General features: G+C 45.9%; 1 protein-coding gene across 1 annotated transcript in view; it reads right to left on the bottom strand.

Moving 5' to 3' along the window:
- Positions 1-454: 454 nt before the first annotated feature.
- Positions 455-23,502, bottom strand: part of LOC307020738 (MAGUK p55 subfamily member 7-like) — a 37,962-nt gene continuing 14,914 nt past the window's right edge. The window contains exons 12-18 of the mRNA XM_079652263.1: positions 23,432-23,476; positions 19,711-19,884; positions 5,437-5,517; positions 5,244-5,337; positions 5,001-5,109; positions 2,887-3,030; positions 455-1,246 (exon numbers count right to left, since the gene is read on the bottom strand). Of these exons, the coding sequence (XP_079508389.1) occupies positions 1,013-1,246; positions 2,887-3,030; positions 5,001-5,109; positions 5,244-5,337; positions 5,437-5,517; positions 19,711-19,884; positions 23,432-23,476 (881 nt within the window). The 3' untranslated portion in view covers positions 455-1,012. The remainder of the gene's footprint in view (positions 1,247-2,886; positions 3,031-5,000; positions 5,110-5,243; positions 5,338-5,436; positions 5,518-19,710; positions 19,885-23,431; positions 23,477-23,502) is intronic.

Below are 23,502 nucleotides of genomic sequence, written 5' to 3'. Positions count from 1 at the left end.
CTCACCATGCTTTTACAGTAAGCTTTTATGTGCCCTCGTAACCTTTTTCTCTGCTAAGAACCAAGTCCCTAGAAAGCTATTACCGTCTCCCTACATCATGCTGCTCCCTCTTCCTCCAAAACACGACATGATAGACACATTAACACTCCTTCCCACCCAATTGAGCACAGCATTCAAAAAGGGGAAGGAAACACCATGAATGTAGAGGAATGTGGCCATTAAACAGAACAAGATTAAGCAGCTTGTGTGCAGGAGAACAGTAGAATCTGCACCCGTTAGGCAGCTGTGATGCTCAAATATGAGTATTTGTTAACTAATGGTGGCTCTCTGCCAATATTCTTTATTTTCTCGATATCTTTGTGTATAAAAAAAGACATTGCTACAGTTAATGGTCCATAATAGAGTATATTTTTTTGCGTAGGGCGCTTAAGAATACAAACACTTAACCATGTTTCTACAGTGGTACAATAATTGTGAGACATACACAAAGCATTTATAATCCTTGAATATATACAAATGTATTAAACTTAGAGCCATTAAAACATGTTTTACTTCTTGGTCATTCTTTATTTAACTCCTTTCTTGTTTATGTCTCGATTTCGTATAGCATGTTGTTGGCACAATGCCTGCCCGACTGCTACTAATAATATTTCTCTGGTGTACATTACAGTTAATTGAAGTGCAGCAGCTGTCAGAATAATTACATGCTGATGTTTGCAACTTGGCAGGGAAGGATTACACTTAGCCACAAGCTCTGGAGAGTTTCCTTATTTTTTCGTTCTTTCCTCTACTTCTCGGCCCTGTGAGCCATCGTTTTTAAGCCAACAGAAAAACTGTCTCTCAAATACACGGAGGAAGAGATGGATTCTGTTTGCCTAATTAGAGATACACTAAGGGACACTTTGCAAAATGGTGGTAATCCCAGGATTTGTTTACAAACGGACATTTTCGATTTTCATGGTATTTAATTCTAACTAAAAATAACTAATACATTATTTTTGGGATTCAGAGTTCAAATCCAGCTGTCCAGATGACCGCAACTTTTGCGTGCTTTCGTTGGTGATGACGAGCAATTCCACTCTGCAGGAACCCAGTGGACTTCTGCCTTTTGTACCTTCTCGAGGTCCGCCTTCAGCTCTCTGAACGCCACCACGATATCTCCATTAACAATCACCTTGTCAATCAAGTGTCCGTACTGCTTCTCCATGGTTTCAGCCAAGGTAATCATGTCCTCAAAATCCTCCTCCTGTGGCAAGAGAACGCCTTGGTAAATAAAATGTAGCAACATGAGGTACAGTGGTTTGGGCTCAAATCAGACTTGAGTCATTAATTTGATGACTTAAGACAAAAAAGACAAAAAACGTTACTTGGACTCCGACTTTAACTCTTGTGGTTTCATTTGGACTTGAGAATGTTTAACTTGAAACTACTTGTTTCCTACTCAAAGCCCGAAGATAGTGCTTTAAAAAGTGTTCCACGGATCCATACCTGATTTCCCATTATTTCCTGGATCTACTAATGTTCGAACACTATTCATTCAATCAAGTCGACATTCATTACATGTTACTTGTTAGACGCTTTTATCCAAAGCGACTTACATACTCAATACTGTGGGCAATCCCCACAGGAGCAATTTGGAGTGAAGTGTCTTGCCCAGGGACACAACAACATGCTGACTGCAGTGGGGTTTGAACCTGTGCTCCTGATCCAAAAACCAACGCTCTATCCACCGCGCCACATTCAATTTCCAAGATATACTTTGTTTGAAACAATCTAACATCATCCAAACAAGAAGTAAGAAAGGACAATGGATAAAAAAATGTTTTTACAATTTGAATACTCAAAGTTTAGAACTTCCAAATGAACTTGGGACTTGAATTTACTGTCTTGACTAAGGACTTGAGTGCAAAGACTAGAGACTTATTGTGACTTGGAAACAAGTGCCTCGGTCCCACCTCTGGCTATATATTACATCTAATCAGTTCTTTCCAAAGCTTTACTTGTGTGTTCTTTAATTAATTAACTCGATGGAGTGAAAGACGAAAATAATCGGTGCAGAAGGAAAAAAAACAGCAATAGATGATTAATGATGATTTCAATGTTCATCTGAGAAATACTGTTGATGGAAACAGAACAGTGAAAGCCTGACCATATGGTGACGTTCTCCGAGAGGTTGTTTTTACAATAATCTGCACATACTGTAACCTAACAGGACATGGAACGGATCCCTGTGACCATTCAGCTATACAGACCAAGGCGTAACACGTCGTTTCATGCTGCAGTAAAGGATAAGAGACCTTTTCACACCAGCTGTGGTACAAGTTGAACGCAATAAGAAATGCCTGAACCCTCTGAAGACTGTGGTGGCACCGGGCAAACTCCAGCCATGTTGCAACACAGGTGTGTGACCTCATGGGTTTAATAAGGGCACCATGGGCAGCCAAGGTCAAAGAGTGAAGGAGAAGCCAGATGTAGATTACCAAAGTGACAGAAAATCTTTTTTTGTCTTGGCCAAAACACGCTTCATCACAGATATGTGCTCATGCTTTGACACAAGTCATGTAAACCAACACAAGATGTGACCCTTTATCTCCTGGACAAACTGTACTCACCTTAGTAATGGAACAAGAAGCCACCCACCAAGCAGGCTTTTAACTCCACCTATCTATTAAACGTCTCTTAAAAGCAAACCAAGGGGTCAACCATATGTACGGCAAGGTGTGCGCAACAGTTAGGGGGGGTTTGGGTGTGTGCATGTCTTTGAGGTTGGGTGGGTCCATCTAGGCCAGAGTGTTTAACCTCACACCGCCTCGCATGTTACAAGACATGGAACAAGCAACGGTTTTCAAACATGTATATGTGTGTTTCTGTTTTTGTTTCTCTTACCGAAAATACCCTGACTGAGTTCTTGTCGACTTCATCGCAGACAAAATGCACTCTCCGTCTGGTGAGGTGTAGTTCCTCGATACACGGAGGTTTCACGAACACCACGTATGGTTTGAATTCAGAATTGTACACTTGCTTTATTTTCTATGGTGAGGAAGACCAAAAAGAAGGCAGAAGTAGTTGGTGATCTAAACAATTTCAACACATTAAAAAAATACGGTTACATTTCATCGTTAAGGGATCACTTTCCAGACTATAAATGCCAAACAGGCAATGATGTGTATAGCAGATTACATTAGTAAAAAAAATATATATTCCCCTATGTTTCGCATTTGATCACCCTTTCTTTCCTTCAAATGTCCACACATGGACAGTTATTGTGTACCAAACGGTACCAAAGCACTCATAACTGTTCCCACTGTTTGGGTAGGTCTAGTTAATGCACTATATCATTCCTCTGATGAAGTAAGTAACAAGTTCCTTCTTGTTTCAAAAGAACCCATAGCATTTGATCCCATGCTGGCTTCCTACCTCTTCCAATTATTTCATCTTTATTAATAGATCTGTATGAATGAAGAATACAGTATCTGGGGGCAACAAGACAAGATTTTGGTATCAAAGCGGTCTTGTTTTTGTTAGTAGTCTGAATAATAATGCCCATCACATTTTACTAGACTTTTTCTGAATGCAGGTTTACTTTCTGTGTTCAACCCTCCTGTTGTGTTCGTTCCCCCCCCCCCCCCCTACTTTGGTGTTCGCGGTCAAATTTGACCGGTCCTGTTTTAACTGCTATTACATTTACACAAAAACCATTGATCATCACCAAATTTCATTTAACACCCTTTCAAACTGTAAATATTGTATCAGACTACTGGTATACATGAAAAACTGCAATAAATATATACAAATAATAGACACTGAACATGTATTGCGTGTGCTGTGATCCATGTGGGGGGATGGGCACATAAGAGCGGGAAATGTGTCAAATTGTTCTGTGTGTGTGTGTTTGTTGTGCATTTATAAATGCACTATGATTGGTCTGAGAATTTCTGGAATGTCAAAGAGAAAAGCCAAACAAATTGCTCTGTTTCAGCTATTATTGGCAGCTTAGCCGTGTGGAGAAGGAGATGCTATGTGTTCCCTTAAAGCTGCAGCTTAGCCGTGTGGAGAGGGAGATGCTATGTGTTCCCCTAAGTGTTCTGTGCTGCTTAGCCCCGATATATTTGATTCCCTGTCTTATGTAATATAATTTGTGGAACCAAATAAAGCATTCAAATGTGCGTGTGTGTGTGTGTCTGTGTGTGTGTGTGTGTGTGTGTGTGTGTGTGGGGGGGGGGGGGGGTGTTTGTGTGGGCGTTTGTGTGTGTGTGTTTTATCTGATCTGTATGGTTACTAATTCCTTTTCTTTATAGCGGTCATTTTTGACCGGGAACACCATGGTCAAGTTGACTAAATCATCCAAAATTCAATGAAAGTGGTGATCAGGAATTGTATATGTTCAAATGTCTACTGTGGAGGATATAATAAAGCCTTAATGCAATCGAATGTAAAACAAAAAAGTTATGATTGATGAAAGTAGTAAATCGGTCAGATTTGACCCGAACACAACAGGAGGGTTAGAGCAAAACATTGTGAAATCTTGGATTGAATGGTTATCAGTTGACAATAGCTCTTTGTTAGATTGTAAACGGGACACAGTCTCGCAACTCCAACTTCATTTTTGAGTCTCAAGTTGCTAACTGTAGACATGAGAGAGGAAGCTTTGGCTGAATGCTAGACCAAAAGCCCAACATAATATAGCCCCTTGCCCCCAGAGGCTTATTGTCATCACCTAGCCAATTGGTTTCTAGATTACCAAGAACTAAACCCTGTGGGAAACACACCTGGGCTATTGGAAACTTTATTTTATTAGTTCAAACATGAAGTTGAAAGATGTTGAAAGTCTAGGTTTATAACTGAAAGGGCAATTTTCGCAATTAACCTTTACAGCACAATTGTGGTGTGATTTACCATCGAAAATGTGGATTATTTGGCAAAAAACATCCTACTCCTCTGAAAATTGTCCAAATTAATTTCTGTAAACATGAACAATTTTTAAATGGCTTAGTACTTACAGTAGGGTGCACACACAGAAGGCACACCTTGCCCTCAGCCATCAATTTGTGCACAGAATCTATACTTGTTCCATAGTAGTGTCCACTGTATCTTCCATATTCTACAAACCTAGAAACAGAATCAAGCAGTCCGTGAACAGAAAATATCCTAAAATGTAATCAGAAAGCAGTAGAAATGAACATCACTCTCATGAAGGGGGACCATTGTTAACACCATGGGAAAGGAAACACCTGCTCATGTACCTTTGATTGAGAATATCCTCTTCAAACATGGATATTGACACAAAATTATAATCCACCCCTTCATTCTCCTGCCTTTTCTTCTCACGTGTGGTGTCTGAAAGAAAAGAGACGAGAGGCTTAGGACAGCTGTTAAGGATGAGAAACCATTTAGTGCGCAGGAGGTAAAGGTAACATTTCTGGAAGTCTATCTTACGCGGTACAGTCACGCCATAGTGGTCAGAGTCTGAGAGCAGGAGCCTCCTCTTCAGTTCATTAACGCCAACGCCGCTGGGCCCTGGAGACGGAGATAAAAACACTGTGTTCTGTATGTAGGTATTCATTCCCAAAATCACTATGTACTATTGTTTGCCTTACAACATCAAATAGGCTTAGTGATCTGGTGACACATCTGTCTTTATAATCAGAGAACGACAAAGGGGAGCGGGAGAGAGTCAGACAGACAGAGCTCTGATTTCATACTGATTTCAGTCTGAAAACGGTTCTCCGTCTCTTTCTTCGCCGGTGTCTCTCTATTGAACATTCACTGCTCCGAAGCCCTCTGGAAAATCCATAGCATCCCGTCTAAACCTGACATCTGCAAAGCCACACAGTATCGGTGTCATTAAAGTGTAGGATGCACAGGATAAAGCACATACACACAACTGTACACACACATACTGTAGCATCTGGGATTTTCTTTTCTAAAGCAGCTTTTCGCAGCCCCCAGATTGCATCAGACTCTAATGGAGCGCCGTCTGAAAGTAAGATTCCTGACATACCTGCCTTTTCCATCACAGGGATGCATGAGCTCGATACAAAATATCAGGTTTATGGACTCTCCACTCTTACACCACTGATGTCTTCCACAGCTGCTCCACCGAGCTGGAGAGGAGCATCATCGGGCACTGTGGATACTTTCTCCTGACCTTTTTTTTTTCAAGAGTTACACGATCTGTAGAGCTTAAATCGGCTGGCAGTCGCTTTCACCAACTTTCCTATGGCTATTGTTCCATTCAAAGTGCGTATGCAATGCAAACAAAAGAGGACATATTTCCAACCTGGTCCAACATTATCCATCTGATGCTGTTTTAGCCATCCAGGTTCTGGTATTCCTGTCCATAAATCTCATTGCCAATAAGCTATATATTGCTAATGATGAACTCCGGTCAACGAAGAGCCTTCACAGCAGACAGTAAAACGTAGTCCAGAGTTAGGGTAAACTCCAACTCAATTAAAGAGGTCTAAATCTAAATCCAAGCTGTCTTAACTGTTCCAGTTTAATGATGGAGCACTTGGCTGACATTATGAGGAATATAATTCACAATCCACTCTTCCCCTTCTCTCCATTCACTATCATTAATCTACTATATCTGGTTAATGTTTTTTCGCCTCTTTAATTCACTTTGTTTCGCTTCTTTCTTCCCTCCACTTTCGATTTTCTGTCCCTCTTCTGCCCTTCTCTTCTTTCTTTGATTTTCCTCGGTCACAGACGACCTACAGTCGTATCATAATACGACATTAAAAAGACCTTCAGCGGGGCTCAATATGAAATTCCCGCGGGAGAGATATAGCTCAGAAATACATAGAGCAGACCGGCAAGGTTGGCAGGGAAGTGAGTCTAGGGTGGGCCACTTGGTAACGTAAGAGAACAAAATATATTCTGACTTGAGTTCTCTGACAGTGTTTACGTGCTTATGACGGGAAAGGATTATTCTTGCACTCAAGAGTCGGGAAATAAATCTTCATCAGGACATTACTTTTTCTTTTGATCAATAACTGCTACAATATAAATAATAGTGTTCTTTTAGTGAATGGGATCATGTTGTTTTTTATATGGACAAAAGAAGGCTGGGGATGATATAAAACAAAAAACTATTGCACATAAAGCCAAAGTAACTACCATTTTTTGTTAAATATTAAATCAATGTGAAATGTTATGAACACATTGTACTACATTAGCCCAGTGGTTCTCAACATTTTTCAATAATGAACCCCCTTTGAAAAGTAGGCCTACCCCTTGATCATTGTAGTAAAACAATTTGTTAGGGGGAAAATGCCTATATACAGTACAGCCTCGCACCATCAGTGTCCGATTTATTAAAACAACAACATTGTAACTGAGAAACACTTGAATGCTACATTTCAAATGTTTACAAGCCAAATTCATGGCAAAGCAATTTTAACATCATGCAATAACACTAAGACGACATTATTGCATTTAACTGATGTTTTTAATAAGTTGTACAATTTAGTGAGAAACATGGGCTTGTGCTTGTGCACTGAGGATCTTTGTCATTCTCGGTGAAAGGAAGGCAAACTGCAGTTATTAGGCCTACACTTGGCGTTTTGAAATATGTGTAACTTTGTTAATATAAAACCCGCACTGCTCAAACTTCGTTACTTTTCCTAAAATTTGTATATTTATTTATTTTGGGGGGTGGGGAATGAAGAGAAAAAAATATATGAGCATTTTATGAGCATGGGATTTTGATCCGACCTCCTCCAGCGTCATAACTCACCGGACGCGTTTCAGAAGCGTTTCGGAAGCGGAGCGTCTTGTGTGCCGGCTCGCAGTTTTTGTTGATTTGGGCATATTTCCGGGACAGGCTACTTTGTACAGACAAAGTTAGTAATAATTGTAATAGTCCAGTTATAAACGACATGAATCAAAGATGTGTTGCTGTATTTTAGTGGTAAAAAAAATGCATTCATCATCATAATTATTCTATATATATAATTTACACACAGTGCCTGTAAGCCGGAGGAGAACGCTGGCTTTTCTCCTCCTACTTGAAAAACTATGGAGGGATAGGGTCTGCAAAATTAGTTTATTTTGGGGATTTAATGGATGCTCTGACCGCTCCACCTCCTGCCCGGCGCTATGCAATGCCTCGCGTCGCGGCAAAAATAGACTTGCATCCTATTTTTAGCGGAGCCCAGCGCCGAGACGCTTCTGGGTAGCTTCTGGGACGCTTCTAGCCGTAACGCGGCGCGTCTGGTGGAATAGCACCCATTGACTAGAGTGGCCGCGATCGCTGTGAACGCCACGGCGCGGCCGTAACGTGGCCGCAACGCGGCGCAGACGGACCCGGTGGAATCTAGGGCGCTGCGGTTTTGGTCCGGCCTCCTCCGGCGTCATACCCTACCGTGCGCGTTTCAGAAGCATTTCAGAAGCGGAGCGTCTTGCCTGCCGGCTCGCAGTTTTAGTTGATTTGGGCATATTTCCTGGACAGACTACTTTGTACGGACAAAGTTAATAATAATTGTAATATCCCAGTTATAAACGACATTAATCAAAGATGTGTTGCTGTATTTTAGTGGTAAAAAAAATTCATTCATCATCATAATTATTCAATATATATTGTAACGTTCACAGAAGGAGTCGGAAACAGGCTTCCAGTTATTAGGCTTTAGTAACTCTTATTTTCTAGATGATCACAGGTACAGGGATAGCTTGTGGGTTCAACCTCACAAACTCTGAAAATAACTCACCACACATACCCATATATATATCCCTGTCTACGTCACAACTTCCCGCCCTCCCCCGTCTGCTCCCCCAACCACAGGCCCACACCTAGACCAGCATCACTGTGCAGCTCTGTGATTGGCAGAGAGACGGGGGATGCCTGAGTGACACCCTCAGCATCCTATCAGGGTCGCTACACTACCCCCCCACTACAAAGTTCCTCGCCCACGAGGAACAAACAAAACCCAGCACAAACACTACAACTACACACTGAACTTTAACTAGGAAGGTCTGGGTGGACTACCATCCCTTCCAGTGAGACCAGGGTGCATTTTGGCCCTCTACCGTAAACAAGGGGTCTCACCAGTGCTTAATTTGTAAATCATAAGGTGCCGGAACGCAAAGTACATATGACAGTTCAGGGATGACGAGACGCGTACAGGTCCCGGAACGTATACAGAAAAGGTGCTGAAAACAACATGAAAATGTCCACTTGCAACGCTGTGGGACTTACAAGCCTCAATTTCAAATAGTATCTATGGTATAAATGTTATGACGATAATTTATAATTTTTTAGGCTAGTACGCACAACATAGGCAAATGCCCACATCACCACAGGTGGGACTTCAGTATACAGCCAGCAATTAATTTCTCAACAGGTTTAACGTGTAAAAAAAATATTTATTAGGCCTATTCAAAGATTGGCACGGCGGCCTATTAATAGACAGTATGTTTGCTCACCATATTTAGTTGTTTAAAACACCCCACATCACGAGCATGTCCGGATTGTCCTCTATCTCTTTTTTTCTGCTTTTACTGCGTGTGTCTGTGGCAGTTCTGTGTCCTTTGGCCACCCAGGACCTCACGTACGGGACTGGATTGAATTTAGCTAGGGGGGGTCCAACAAGATTTAGGAAGAGTAAAGATGACATGGTGGATGTGAGCAAAGAGCTACGGTTGGGAGTGCAAATCAAGTTCATTTGAGAAAATCCGCGCTCACCTTCAGCACTTGCAATGGGAATGCTGTTGACAGCAACAAGTAACTCCATCAGCTCATCGGGGGTGTCTTTACCATCTGAGTCTCTGTACGTTCTGTTGGCCCGTATGACTGCGCGCGGGTTGGCAATGTTGAAGCGCTGACACAGTGACTCGACCTCAGTCTCTCCATACAGCGCACCTGCGTCCTCGGGCCAGTATTGTGCGTAAAGCACCTTCAACTCCTCAATGAACTTGTTATATCCAGTTTTATCTGGCATCCGGCCTCCTTGAGATAACATACGGTCCTCCAAGTTCTTGGCCACAGTTAGAAAAAACTGACCTGTCGCTGGACGTCCCACACTCTTCTACGCTCAATGCGCTCTCCTCTCCTACTGAATCTTCCTGCTGTAAGCCAGCTGATGTCGCGGTTCCGCTCGCCTCTTGCTCCGGCTGTTGTACCGGGCTAGTTGATGCCAGGGTACCCACCCGTTGCTGTTGGTGGTCCACCTGGCTGACGGTAGCTGGCTACTGTTCCGGCTGGCGGTGAACCTGACCCGCTGCCCGGGCTTGGCTAGCTGTCGGTTAGCTAGCTGGCTAGCTGTTGCGGCGCTAACCTCCTCCTGGTTTTGACCATCAACATGACCGCTGCAGCTGCCCTCGTCGCTGCTTGTGGAGGCTTTTCTGACTCGTTTTGAAGTGTCTATTACCTCTTCCTTCTTTTTGAAGAAAGACAGTAAATTTAACTGTCTTTTTGACATGCTTGCATTGAATCACCGTTTCTTCCTCTCTGCGACGTGCTCCTCATGTGGCGAATTTCAAAAGTGAAAGACGTTTGTCCGTTGGTCCAGCTTTTCAGTGCGTCAACACAGATCTCCGACTCTTTCAAATCTTAATCTTAATAAACGACATAAAATTCTTGGGATTTTTTCTGTAAATTAATATCTGCATATTTTATTTCATTTTAACCATTTTTATTTTTTATTTTTTGTGAGAGGTACCGGATCTGCCCAAATAGGTGCCGGAACACAGGGTGGCCAAAATGAAGAGGTGCCGGATCCTGTTCCGGCAGGATCCGGCTCAAATTAACCACTGGGTCTCACTAAAAAAAACTTTACCAACACACAAAGTCTCTGAAAAGACCCGGGGGTCGTGACTGCCTTCTCGGCAGGGGGAGTGGGGTGGCCGGTTCCGGCCCAGGCGGCGAAAGGGGAAAGAAAATGGGGGGACACTCAGTCCCTGATGAGGCACTGCTGCTCCGCTCGCCGGGGGACCTGAGTGAGGATGTTGCAGGGCCGGCTGTGGGCCCCGGTGTTCCTGGGGCCTGTGGGGAAGTGACTCCTCGGTACGGAGCCAACCTGTCTCTGTGGAGAACCACTTTTCTCCCCCTTGATGGCAGCTGCACCCTGTAAACCACTTCCCCCACCCTCTCCAGTACTCTGCACGGACCAACCCACTGGCTGTCCAGTTTTGGGCACCGGCCTTTCTTGCGTTGGGGGCTGGAGACCCAAACCAGCTCCCCGGCCCGGAAATGCTGCCCTCTTGTCCGGGTGTCGTAGTTCCGCTTTTGTCTCACCCCAGCACTTTTCTGCTGATCGCGGGCAAAGGCGTGAGTGGAATCAAGGCGGTCCTGAAGTCTCCTGGCGTACTCAGGCCCTGGAGGCGTGTCCAGGGAATCTGGTGGCTGACCAAACGCCAAAACAGCCAGAGTTCGCAGCTCTCTCCCCAACATGAGGAGGGCAGGAGAACAGGCTGAGGACTCCTGGACTGCAGAGCGACATACCATGAGCACCAGGGGCAGATGCTCGTCCCAGTCGCGCTGATGCTGAGACGTGAGGATGGCCAGCTGTTGTCCCATGGTGCGATGGAATCTGTTGACTAGTCCGCCGCTCTGAGGTCGCAAGGGGGAGGTGCATGTTTTGTGGAGGCCCAGTTGTGTGCAAACACCCGGGACTCGAAATTTCACCCCTGGTCACTGTGCAGGGTCTCCGGTAGTCCAAACCGGCTGAACATGCCGGCCACCAAGGCATCTGTGACGGTCTCTGCTTCTTGATCAGGGAGGGCATACGTCTCTGGCCATTTTGTGAAATAGTCTATGGCCGTGAGCGCGTAGCGGTTACCCCTGTTCGACAAAGGTAGAGGACCCACCACATCAACCGCTACTCTCTCCATCGGGGCCCCCACGGGAAACTGTTGCAGTGGAGCATTGGAACGACCAGGGGGACCCTTCCGAGCCATACACGGGTCAAAGCGGCGACAGAAGTCTTCGACATCCCTCCGGCACTGCCCCCAGTAGCAGCCCTGACGAAGGCGCCGGAGCGTCTTACTGACGCCAAAGTGCCCAGAACCTGCCGTTCCATGCATGGCCTTGAGTACGGCCTCTTGCAGACCCCTCGGGACCACCACTTGCCACCTCTTCTCCCCCGTTGCTGGCTCCTTCCACGCCTGCTGTAGCACACCCTGACACAGGCGTAGAGCCTCAAACTGCGACCACAGCCCCTTGGTCGCTTTAGAGAGCATGGCCACTTTCTCCCACGGTGGCCGCTGCTGCGACTCGACCCACAGCAGTACAGGCTGTAGAACAGCGTCCAGCTCCTGCTGTTGCTTCCACTCTGCCCCGTCCACTGACCGGAGCTCCCGGCAGACAACCTCTTCCACTTGCCTCGCTGCCGCACAGACAACGTCCTCCTCCAGCAACTCCTTTTCACGAGTCTCTCTCTTCTCACAGTAGTGGCATCCGCCAGCAGCACACGGGCGGCGGGAGAGAGCATCCGCATATGTGTTTGCCTTTTTTTTTTCTTCTTGTGTTTCAGTCATCCACACCAATCAGAAGTGCTGTGCTCCACATGTACCAGCCATTGTTAACCAATCAGAAGTGGCCCATTATAGAAGGTGATAGACAGATTGATCCAATCACCTGCCAAGTCTTTTTGAAAGTGCCTGCCCTTTTCCAAATGGCTTCCAATGGAGCTTTCCTAGATGGTTTGGTGAAACAAACCATCTGAGTCAGGTTAGTAATGCTCCATCACATGTTTTACATCTATTACAGGGTGAATCTTAAACTGAAGCTTGACTTTAAAGCAACCCAACGGAAGTTTCATGTAAGTTTAGTTCTTTCTCTCGTAGCTCGGGCTGCGTCGGTGTTAGAGACGGGCAGTAGCGTGGCGTGGGGAAAGAATGAGGGGAAGCCAATAATACGTCCTTTATTTTGGGTCGGGGGTGTGGTGGTCAATGTAATAACATAACCAGATGAGTGATTACAGCATCCGGTATCATTTTACACACATTTGTATCATACAGATGCAGGACTCCGACTTACACACGCCTGTTATCTAACCGACAGGTCCGCACGCACTCTCCAGCCGAAACTCTAATAAGCATACTCTAATAAGCATTCATTCACAAACTAAATCAGGAGACCTTTAACGTTTTATGTCCGATTCGCTCCTTTTTTCCTCGCTGTACACAGCTCCAGTTTCGGCATTGGCCTGTCATCAGATTTTATTTGTTGTTGCTGCTGTAGCGGAAGTACAATTATTTTTGTAACTACTCCAAATCTCCACCCTCCATAATCTCACTTGCTTCAGTTGCTTGCTACTTTCTAACGGCGGTGAGAGTGGTGCAGTGGCTCTATCTATCTATCGATTAGATTTATGATTCGAAAATTATAAAAGTAGGGTAGACATTTGGATATTATCCGACTGAACAAAACGTGCATTTATCTAACAGGTTCGTTTTCCACTGAACTTATTTCGAGCTATTTTCCAAAATCCTATGGAGAAATCCCATTGCTTTTTTGTAGAGGGAAACCGAGCGCAGCTTACTTCCAGGTTTTAGGATGCGTCACTGCAACACTGAGTTGATGCGATTTGATTGGATTGTGAGGCAAGGGAAGTCAGCCGCCTCTGGCTTCCCTTGGCATGGCCCTGACTAATCACAGGTTGGCAGGGGCATGACGTGAGCCTCATCTGATTGGTCAATCCCTCAATCTTTTTTCACCAAGGGAAGCCAATTTCGGCTCGCCTCCTCTCGCAACAGAGTGCAATCTACTGTTTCACCATAACATCTAGAGGGGTGCTGTTTCACTCTTTGTAAAATACTCTGAGAATGGGGGAGAGACGGGCCGGCAGCAACACACAACAAAAAATGTCCGAAACTAGACGAAGTGTTTTTATGTATTTATTAAAATCATAACTACAATCCGAAAAAACAGGGGAAGCCTGGCTTCCCTTGGCCTCCAGGAGAAAACACCACTGGAGACGGGAGCATGTTGATACCACCTTCCTAGCCGGAGTTATGGCCGCATGTTACAATAAACTTACGTTGGGTCGCTTAAAAACAAATATCGCAATTCGAATCGCAAAATCGTGCAGCCCTATTGAACGCCCGGCTGAAGTATGCCACCACCCGCTCCCCCTCTGATGTAGTCTGGGAGAGCACTCCACCTACACCCACACCGCTAGCGTCTGTGTCCAGGGTGAACGGCAGACTGGGGATGGCTGGGGCGAGAACCGGGGACTCACTCAAGGCACGCCGAAGGCTATCAAACGCTGCTTGACATTGCTCCAACCACAGGAAATCCCTGTCCTTCTGCAGCAGCTGGAACAGGGGTGCAGCCGTGCAAACAAAACCCCGTACAAACTTCCTGTAGTAGGAAGCCAGGCCCAGGAAGCTCTTCAGCTGTTTCTGGTTGCGAGGATTTGGCCAGCCCGCGACCACCTGCACTTTCTCTTGCAGGGTGCCGATGCCTTCACCCCCCACTTTGTGGCCCAGGAAAGTGACCTCTCTCTGCATGAAATGACACTTATCTGGATGTAGCTTCAAACCAGCAGCTCTGATCCTTTCCAGCACCACTCGTAGCGATCCCAGGGCCGCCTCGAACGAGCTGCCATGCACCAGGATGTCGTCCAGGTAAACCAAGCACTGCTGGCGGGGAATCTCCGACAGCACCCTGTCCATCAATTGCTCAAAAGTGGCCGGGGCATTACAAAGCCCAAAACTGAGGACCTTGAACTGCCATAGTCCCCAGCCGGTACAGAAAGCCGTTTTTGGTCTAGCCTCTGGGGCCAGAGGAACTTGGTAATACCCACTGTGGAGGTCCAAGGAAGAGAACCATGACGACCCTACGACCAGGTCTAGGGACTCATCGATGCGGGGAAGGGGGTATGAATCCTTCTTTGTGACCCCGTTCACCGGTCTGTAGTCTGGGCACAGCCGCCAGCCACCTGTCTTCTTCGGGACCATGACTACCGGAACGGCCCACGGGCTGTCGGAGGGCTCGATGATGTCTGCCCGCAGCATGCTTTGCACTGCCTCGTCACAAGCCTGCTGACGAGCTATGGGAAGACGGCGCGGGCGACACTTGATGGGACGCCGTGTCCCCCGTATCAATCTCGTGTTCTACCAGATGCGTTCGGCCCACCTCCTCCTCCTTCATGGCAAAACTGCCCTGGAACTCTAGCATTAGCTGCCACAATTGCTCTTGCTGCTCTGGATTTAGGCCGCCACAGTTCTTTCTCCACACCTCCAATACTGCAGACGGAGCCTCTTCCACCCCAGTCTGGGGTAACTGAGGGGGGGCTGCGATCGGGTGGCACCGTCCGGGGGTGACCGGTGCGGAATTGTCCAGAGTGGGCGTCACCGTGGATACGGGAAAGGAGGTAGGATTTTCCTCCGTTTCTAGAGTACTCACAGTGTGTGTAGGGGGTCTCCCCGCAGGTTCAGCAGGGACGTGGATACGGGTCATAGTGATCACCGGCCCCCCATGGAAACTAACTGTGCCTGCTAGAAAATCCAGACGGTAGCCAGCCGCCCTCAAAAAGTCCAGACCCAGAATACACGGGTCCTGTACCTCCGCTATCCACACGGGGTGCTGCACTTCAACTCCCCCCACCGACACAGTCAGCATGCCTCTTCCTTTCATAGGCGCCAGCTCTCCTGTGACTGTGCGGAGACGCACCGCTGTCGGCTCCAACATAGTTCCACTGGGCCACACCTCTGGTCTCACTATGGTTACTGTAGATCCTGTGTCCACCAGTGCAGTGCAGGGCACCCCTTCCACAGCGACAGGGACATAACAGGAATCCCCACCACCAGCACGGCCCACCGCGACGACAGGCTCCAAGCCCGTGCTGTCATATTCTTCAGGAAGGCGTAGCGTCTGGCTCCCCCGGCTGTGCAGCCGGCTCCTTCCTCTGATGTCTGTGTTGATGACAATAAAACGGTGGTTTGGTTGAGGAGTTTTTGGGCTTGGCTCCGCATCTTCCCCTTTATGTGGACCCCCCGTCGTTTCCCTGGGTCCGGCCTGCCTTGCGGCAGTCTCTGGCCAAATGTCCCGGCTGACCACACCCCCAGCAGACCCTGGTACTTGTTCCGCGTGTTGGCTGCAAAGAAACAGCCCTTATCATTTCCGTCATCTCGGTAACCCCTGCAGGCTTCTCCTCCTCTCTGCAGCTCCTCACAGCCGGTGGTACTGGCCCTCCGTTGCTCCTCGCAGCTACACTCCACACATCCTCTCTCTCCACAGCCATCTCCAGGGCCGCCTGCAACGACTGTGGATGCTGCAGCTGTACCTCGACCCTCAAGTCCACAGGGAGGAGAGCCCTGATGAACTGATCACGGGCCAGCTCACTCTGCACTCCGGGCGGCATGTGTGCGTACGCCCGCCGCGTCAGGCTCTCCACATCATTAGCCAGTGCACGCAGCGTCTCCCCAGACTTCCTACAGCTGTTACTCAATTTGTTCCGGAGCAGCTCTGGCGGGAAACACTGTCCAAACCGCCTCTTCAAAGCCCCCGCTAACGCTTCATAGTTGTGCCGGTCCTCAGGGCTAAGCAGCAGCAGACATGACAGAGCCTCATCTGTGAGGCACAGAGCTAGCTGTAGTGCTTTAGTCTCTACTGACCACCCCCCGGCATGTGCAAGCAGTTCAAATTGGGCATGGAAAGCCTCCCAGTCAGCCTTACCCGAGTACTTGGGTGTCTTCACGGACACGGCGGCTGCTACCAGTTGATGGGCGCCGCCATTGCTGTTCACATCCCGCTTAGTTTTGGCGCGAAACGCAGCTGAAGATGGCGACATTCCCGCGTCTCTAGCCATCCTCACCGCCGACTCCCTCAGGCGCTCTCTCGCCTCTCGTGCCTTCACAAACTCCCCACTCATGTCCTTAGACCACCCGCATGCTCCTTCTTCCTCTCCATCCCTACTTTCCTGCTTCACTCCCATCTTGTTGAACTTTTCCATCTCCGCTAGCTTACCTGTTAGCTCCATGACGCAATTACGAACACTCGTCCGGATAGACGTCCTCCGTTCGAAAACTCACTTCTGACACCAATGTAACGTTCACAGAAGGAGTCGGAAACAGGCTTCCAGTTATTAGGCTTTAGTAACTCTTATTTTCTAGATGATCACAGGTACAGGGATAGCTTGTGGGTTCAACCTCACACACTCTGAAACTAACTCACCACACATACCCATATATATATCCCTGTCTACGTCACAACTTCCCGCCCTCCCCCGTCTGCTCCCCCAACCTCAGGTCCGCACCTAGACCAGCATCACTGTGCAGCTCAGTGATTGGCAGAGAGACGGGGGATGCCTGAGTGACCCCCTCAGCATCCTATCAGGGTCGCTACAATATTTACACAGTGCCTGTAAACCGGAGGAGAACGCTGGCATTTCTCCTCCTACTTGAAAGACTACGGAGGGATAGGGTCTGCAAAATTAGTTTGTGTGTGTGTATATATATAGGCCTATATACAGTGGGGGAAAAAAGTATTTAGTCAGCCACCAATTGTGCAAGTTCTCCCACTTAAAAAGATGAGAGAGGCCTGTAATTTTCATCCTAGGTATACCTCAACTATGAGAGATAAAATGAGAAAATAAAATCCAGAAAATCACATTGTCGGATTTTTAAAGACTTTATTTGCAAATTATGGTGGAAAATAAGTATTTGGTCACCTACAAACAAACAAGATTTCTGGCTGTCACAGACCTGTAACTTCTTGTTTAAGAGCATCCTCTGTCCTCCACTTGTTAACTGTATTAATGGAACCTGTTTGAACTCGTTATCAATATAAAAGACACCTGTCCACAACCTCAAACAGTCACACTCCAAACTCCACTATGGCGAAGACCAAAGAGCTGTCAAAGGACACCAGAAACAAAATTGTAGACCTGCACCAGGCTGGGAAGACTGAATCTGCAATATTGACAATCGGGAGGGTTGACAAGTATACGGACCCGGCGTCGCGTTACGGTCGCGTTACGGCCGCGTTACGGCTGCGTTACGCGACGCAGACGGACCCGATGGAAACTAGACGGACCCGGTGGAAACTACTTTCCGTCTGCGTCGCGTTACGGCCGCGTTACGGCTGCGCCGCGGCGTCCGCGAGGATCGCGGCCACTCTAGTCAATGGGTGCTATTCCACCAGACGCGCCGCGTTACGGCTTACGGTACGTCTACACTACAGGCATCAAAAAATGTTTTCAACGCTTCGCCCATTCACTTGAATGGGGTGACGTAGAAGATTTTTAATCTTCGCCGAACTGCATTGTGGGGAGCATGGCATGGCTTTGCAAGCATCACGAGCATCTATCGGCATCAAAAGTTGAACAATGTTCAACTTTTGAGGCTCGATGCTTGGCATCAGCCAATCAAATTCCGTTTATGCAAATCCCGCCAGTACAAGCTCAGCCAATCAAACCGCGTGCAAGCTGGGAGAGCCAGACCGCAGTTCATTTCCTCATATTCCAAACGAGATATTACGGTAGCAAATCAGCCGGTTCTTTACGACCGGAACTATTTACCGGGATACAAACCGGAGGAACCAGGCATGGAGGGAGGTGGCAGAGACAGTGGGTGAAACTGATAGTTTTTTCGCCTGTTTGGAGAGTTTATATCCAGTTTACTTCGTTTTAACATTGCTATTGCTTTGTATGTCGGGGGCGGGAGATTCATGTGATTGGTTGCTCGCAAAAAATCGCCAAGCTTCAGACACGCCCAGCTTCAAGATTTTTTCATGCCTGTAGTGTAGACGGGCCGTTAGAAGCGTACCAGAAGCGTCTCGCCGCTGGGCTCCGCTCGAAATAGGATTGAAGTCTATTTTTCGACGCGACGCAGCCGTAAGGTAATGTCGGGCAGGCAGGAAGTGGAACGTTCAGAGCATATATAACATATATAGGCCTATATATATACACACACACAAACTAATTTGGAAGACCCTATCCCTCCGTAGTCTTTCAAGTAGGAGAAATGCCAGCGTTCTCCTCCGGTTTACAGGCACTGTGTAAATATATATTGAATAATTATGATGATGAATGAATTTTTTACCACTAAAATACAGCAACACATCTTTGATTAATGTTGTTTATAACTGGGATATTACAATTATTATTAACTTTGTCTGTACAAAGTAGTCTGTCCAGGAAATATGCCCAAATCAACTAAAACGGCGAGCCGGCAGGCAAGACGCTCCGCTTCTGAAATGCGCCCGGTAGGGTATGACGCCGGAGGAGGCCGGACCAAAACCGCGGCGCAGCCGTTACACGACGCAGACAAACCCGGTGGAAACTAGGGGTAAGAGTTAGACCCAACACTTAGCTAGTTTATTTACTCTGGAACTAGCTAAACTAGTTATAAATATATTTATTCTTTACTATCGGGTCACTTACAGGTTCAGCGAGCTGCACGAGACTGACGGGCTGTCAGGAGAGGGAGAGGAAAAGAGAGCACCCTGTTTATTTTTCCCATTTTATTATCCAGAATTACTGTAACTTTTGAATACAGTAGTTAATCTACTATTAGTAGTTTGTTTGAATGCATTACTTATGTTGTTTTTCCCATTAACATATAATTAATTTCTCGTACCCCCTGCAGTACTCCAACATACCCCTAGGGGGCTGCGTACCCCCATTTGAGAACCACTGCATTAGACTATAGCACAGCAACCTATTTAACGAGATGTTGGCAGTGTGCTCTTAAACATCTCCACAAAATATGGGAATATTCCTGTTTCTTTGCGCAACCGTATGTTAACCTCATACGTACCAACCAGAACAACCAGGCGGTGTGGGTCCTTGGGGTCTCTGTGGTAGGGGGTCACCTGTTTGTAGGTAGGGGGTCGAACTGAGCTGTGTACCCCTGTGCTCCAACTCCTGGACCGAGCCGCTTCTCTGGCCCAACTGCTCTTTCTTCCGAGTCGGAAACTTCTTCTCAACCCAGCTGGAAAAAAGAGATATGGATCTCAGACCTGCCAGGCGTATCATTGAAAACCTAGCTGAAAATTGCCTCATTGAAATTGCCCTGAAACAATTTTCATTGATTTTCCTTTGGGGCTTCGTGACTGCAGTGCAAGACAATGTCTGGAATTAATATAAAGTAACTGAGGTGAATCCCCTACTAATTTACACATGCAGGTAAAGTGAATCAATACAAGTGTTCAACACTAACACAACACTGCCACCCAAACTCTTCTGTAAAGCACCAATCCTGAAAAGCCCTAACCCTGCAGTAGACGACAACTCCATCTGTCACGCGTCGCTTGTAGGCTCTCTGACAGCCAGCGTCTGCCATGCAACTGTGGTCTGGCTTGGCAGGCCTTCTCTTTTTCATAATGTTAACTGCTGCTAAGTGGCGCTGCCAGACTTGCTTTGACGTCAGCTGTAATTTCTCTTTGTAAGCATATCTGTCCGTTCCCTCTCTGGGCTTCATAAGAAACATGGCACAATTAGTAGAGATTTCAAACTTTTGTTTACATGGGATTGAAACTGATGAATTCACTGAGAAATGTCAGTGTAATACACACTGTCTAAAACATATGTCATACAACAAATGAGAAAGCCTATAGCATGAAACAAGGTCTATAAGAAAGCATATCGTAATTGTCAATCTTAAGGAAAACTGGCAGTGAAGTTCATCATGTGTCACTGAAAATGCTCTCAGCTGTAAAACTGTAGGACATTTTTGGAAATGCTGTAAGGCACATTTTAAAATATGAAATAAGGGTCAGATAAAACTGTGGGGAGATTCAATACATGCGATGCATGTCATGAACTGGGCCTGAGCCCTCTATGTCAAGATGATATGATATGAGCCTCAACCTGCAGTCCAATAGAGTGGACATATACTCTCAGTATGAAGGATTGGCGTCCAAGACCATTGAGTCCATTTTTAGTGGTACTGAATATGTCAGTCCTACCATGAGAACTAAACAAAACAAAAAAACCTGGCAAGAAAGGAGATGGGCATATTTCCCAAAATGTAAAATAATTATACAAGAAGGTCACTCAGTCCAAAGTCACTTTGATACGGAAGTTAGCTTTATCGGAAGTTCGCTTATATAACGGGACATACTGTATTTCTGAGTGACGCGAAATATGAAGCTGCACGGGTTATTCTAGGACCCGACCTTAAAGGTTTCATATCATGCTATTTTTAGGCATATATTATGGGTTTCAGATATATAAAAAACATGTCTACAGTATGATGTGTTTTGCTAAAAAATACCAAACAGATTCTAGCCAAGCCTCACACCCCTCTGTGTCAGCCCTGTTATGGCGCATTTACACTGCAGGCCTCGCTCGGCCTCGCTCGGTTTGGTTAGGCCTTATTAGGCCCGGCTCACTTTAATGCTGCGCTCACATTACAGTTTAGGAACTGGGGTAGTATCTATAGTAACGCAGTGTAGGCGGAGCCGTGACGTCATCTTCAATGAGCGCCCCAGAAAAACCACACAGCCGTTAGCTCTTAGCACTCAGAGCTCACAGCTCTTCATATCTGTTCAGAAACTAGACAAAAGTTAAACAAGTACAAACCACAGACTGCCTTTGTCATGGCGAATACAGTCGCTGGTTTATTTATGTCTGTATAGGCCGTTGTTGTGAGTGTGGACGTTTGGAGCATATATAACGTTAGCTTAGCCAAGCTCCATTTAGAAAACACGCATTTTAAAAGGTTTTTCGCCTGCCGTCTGTCTGCAGACTTGTCAAAGCATTAATTCATGGTTTTTACTAACTGGTATCAGTATGTTGTTACTTCGGCATCATTTTGAAACGTGTATTACAATTAAATCATGGTAAAATATGTTCCGCTTGTTGTAGTTGTAGCCCCCTTGACAGCGATTCTCTCTCTAGTTTAGCAAACTCAGCCCGACTCAGCCCTGTTTGTTGGCCTCGATAGAACCACGATTTAGTCGGGCCAGAAAAAAGGTGAAAAAGTAGGCCCGGGCCAGAACTAGGCCAAGTGTAAGCGCAACCAAAAACCAGCCCCGCACGGCTCGGCACGCTTAAAGCGAGCTCCGCGCTGTAGTGTGAATGCGCCATTAGAGAAGTGCTGATTTTGGGTACTTAGCTTTAAAAAAAAAGCTGCCATGTTGAAATGCCATATTGTGTTCAAAACCACATCAAGGATTATTTCTGAAACAGTATGGAGCTCAATTGCTTTTTCTCTCACAAGGCGAGTTCCTTTTTTTATTTCCTGCTTTTTACACATACTCTCTCCAGTACAGGTTAGCTCTGGGTGTTAGCGATGCTTGCTAATGTAAACAAAGACCATATTACGTCCAAAACAGTTGGGCATTGTTTCTGATAGCAACGTTTCTGATAGGGCCGTGGGTGTAAAGCCAGCCCAGATTTCTGATATTACGTCATATCGGACGCAAATCTGGATCAGCTCCATTGTAGGCTACCCCCGTTTTTAGAGATTTGGTTACGGAGGAATAGAGAGAGGGTTTTGTTTACTGACCACACAATAAAGTTGTTTCCAAAAGTATCTTAACTTTTTCACTTTGGCTACCTTAATTTCAATTACGTATACAAGTAGAAGCAAATGGATGAAATAATGTTATGTTTATTAATCAAATCCCTTAAATATGATCGGACAAAATAAGACCTCAACAACAAATTATTGGAAATGTAAACAAAGATTTTACTGACTTAAATATTGTACCAGCCTGGTCTCCAACAAAACTTTATAGTAAATTAAGTTTAAAAGGAAATGTAATTTTCTCCTGATCATACATTTGTTTTTGCCGTATCACAAATACATGGCTAATGGGGCTACAGTCTTTATGCTAAGCTAACTGGCTGCTAGCTTTAAGCATAATATTCAACAGACAAACATGTGTGCGGTATCAATCTTCTTGTCTAATTTCAAACAGTTCTAAGATCGACCAGAACCAAATCTTTAAGAAAAACTAACCCGGGGACAAGCTGTTAGCCTGTTTCGCCCCATAACCATGACTTTTATTGTAAACAAACCCCACTATTTGCCTTGTTGTTAAGCCATCTCTGCTCAGATTCTTCTGCATTCAGTCAGGTTGTGCCGCATCGATAACATTTTACATGCCAGACAAAGAGGAAACACAGACTCTGAACCATGTCATCAGGTGGAAGCTGGCCTGAGATAAGATGAAATGCACATTATTAAATGCACATTACTTTTTGAACTGATATAACGCAACATCTGTAATTAGCGTTCTCATACAGACGCTTGGAACCTTTTTACAATCAGCCGTAAGTGCAATCCCCCATATGAGCATCCAACATATGCACACACGCAATCCATGAGATCAAATGGGATAAATTGGACAGCTAAAACACTAAATCCCCAAACCCACAAAATTACATCATCATATAAACTGGTTTGTAATTTAAATATAAGCCCGGTCTCCTTTTGTTGCTGTTTTTTCTCAATTTATTTTATTGCTTCAAGTCCAATTGCCCTGAATCACATTAGTTCATTTTCACTTGGAAGAAGTCAAACATCTCACCAATGTGGATCCCTGTTATAGCTCCGTAGTCTACGTCATCCATGACTGAAAAAAAAGGAAGAGAGAAGAGG

This window comes from Notothenia rossii, assembly GCF_949606895.1.
Source record: "Notothenia rossii genome assembly, chromosome: 9".
In the NCBI taxonomy this organism is placed as follows: domain Eukaryota; kingdom Metazoa; phylum Chordata; class Actinopteri; order Perciformes; family Nototheniidae; genus Notothenia; species Notothenia rossii.
The sequence above is the reverse complement of the archived record's forward strand: the minus strand, read 5'-3'. Positions and strand labels throughout refer to the sequence as shown.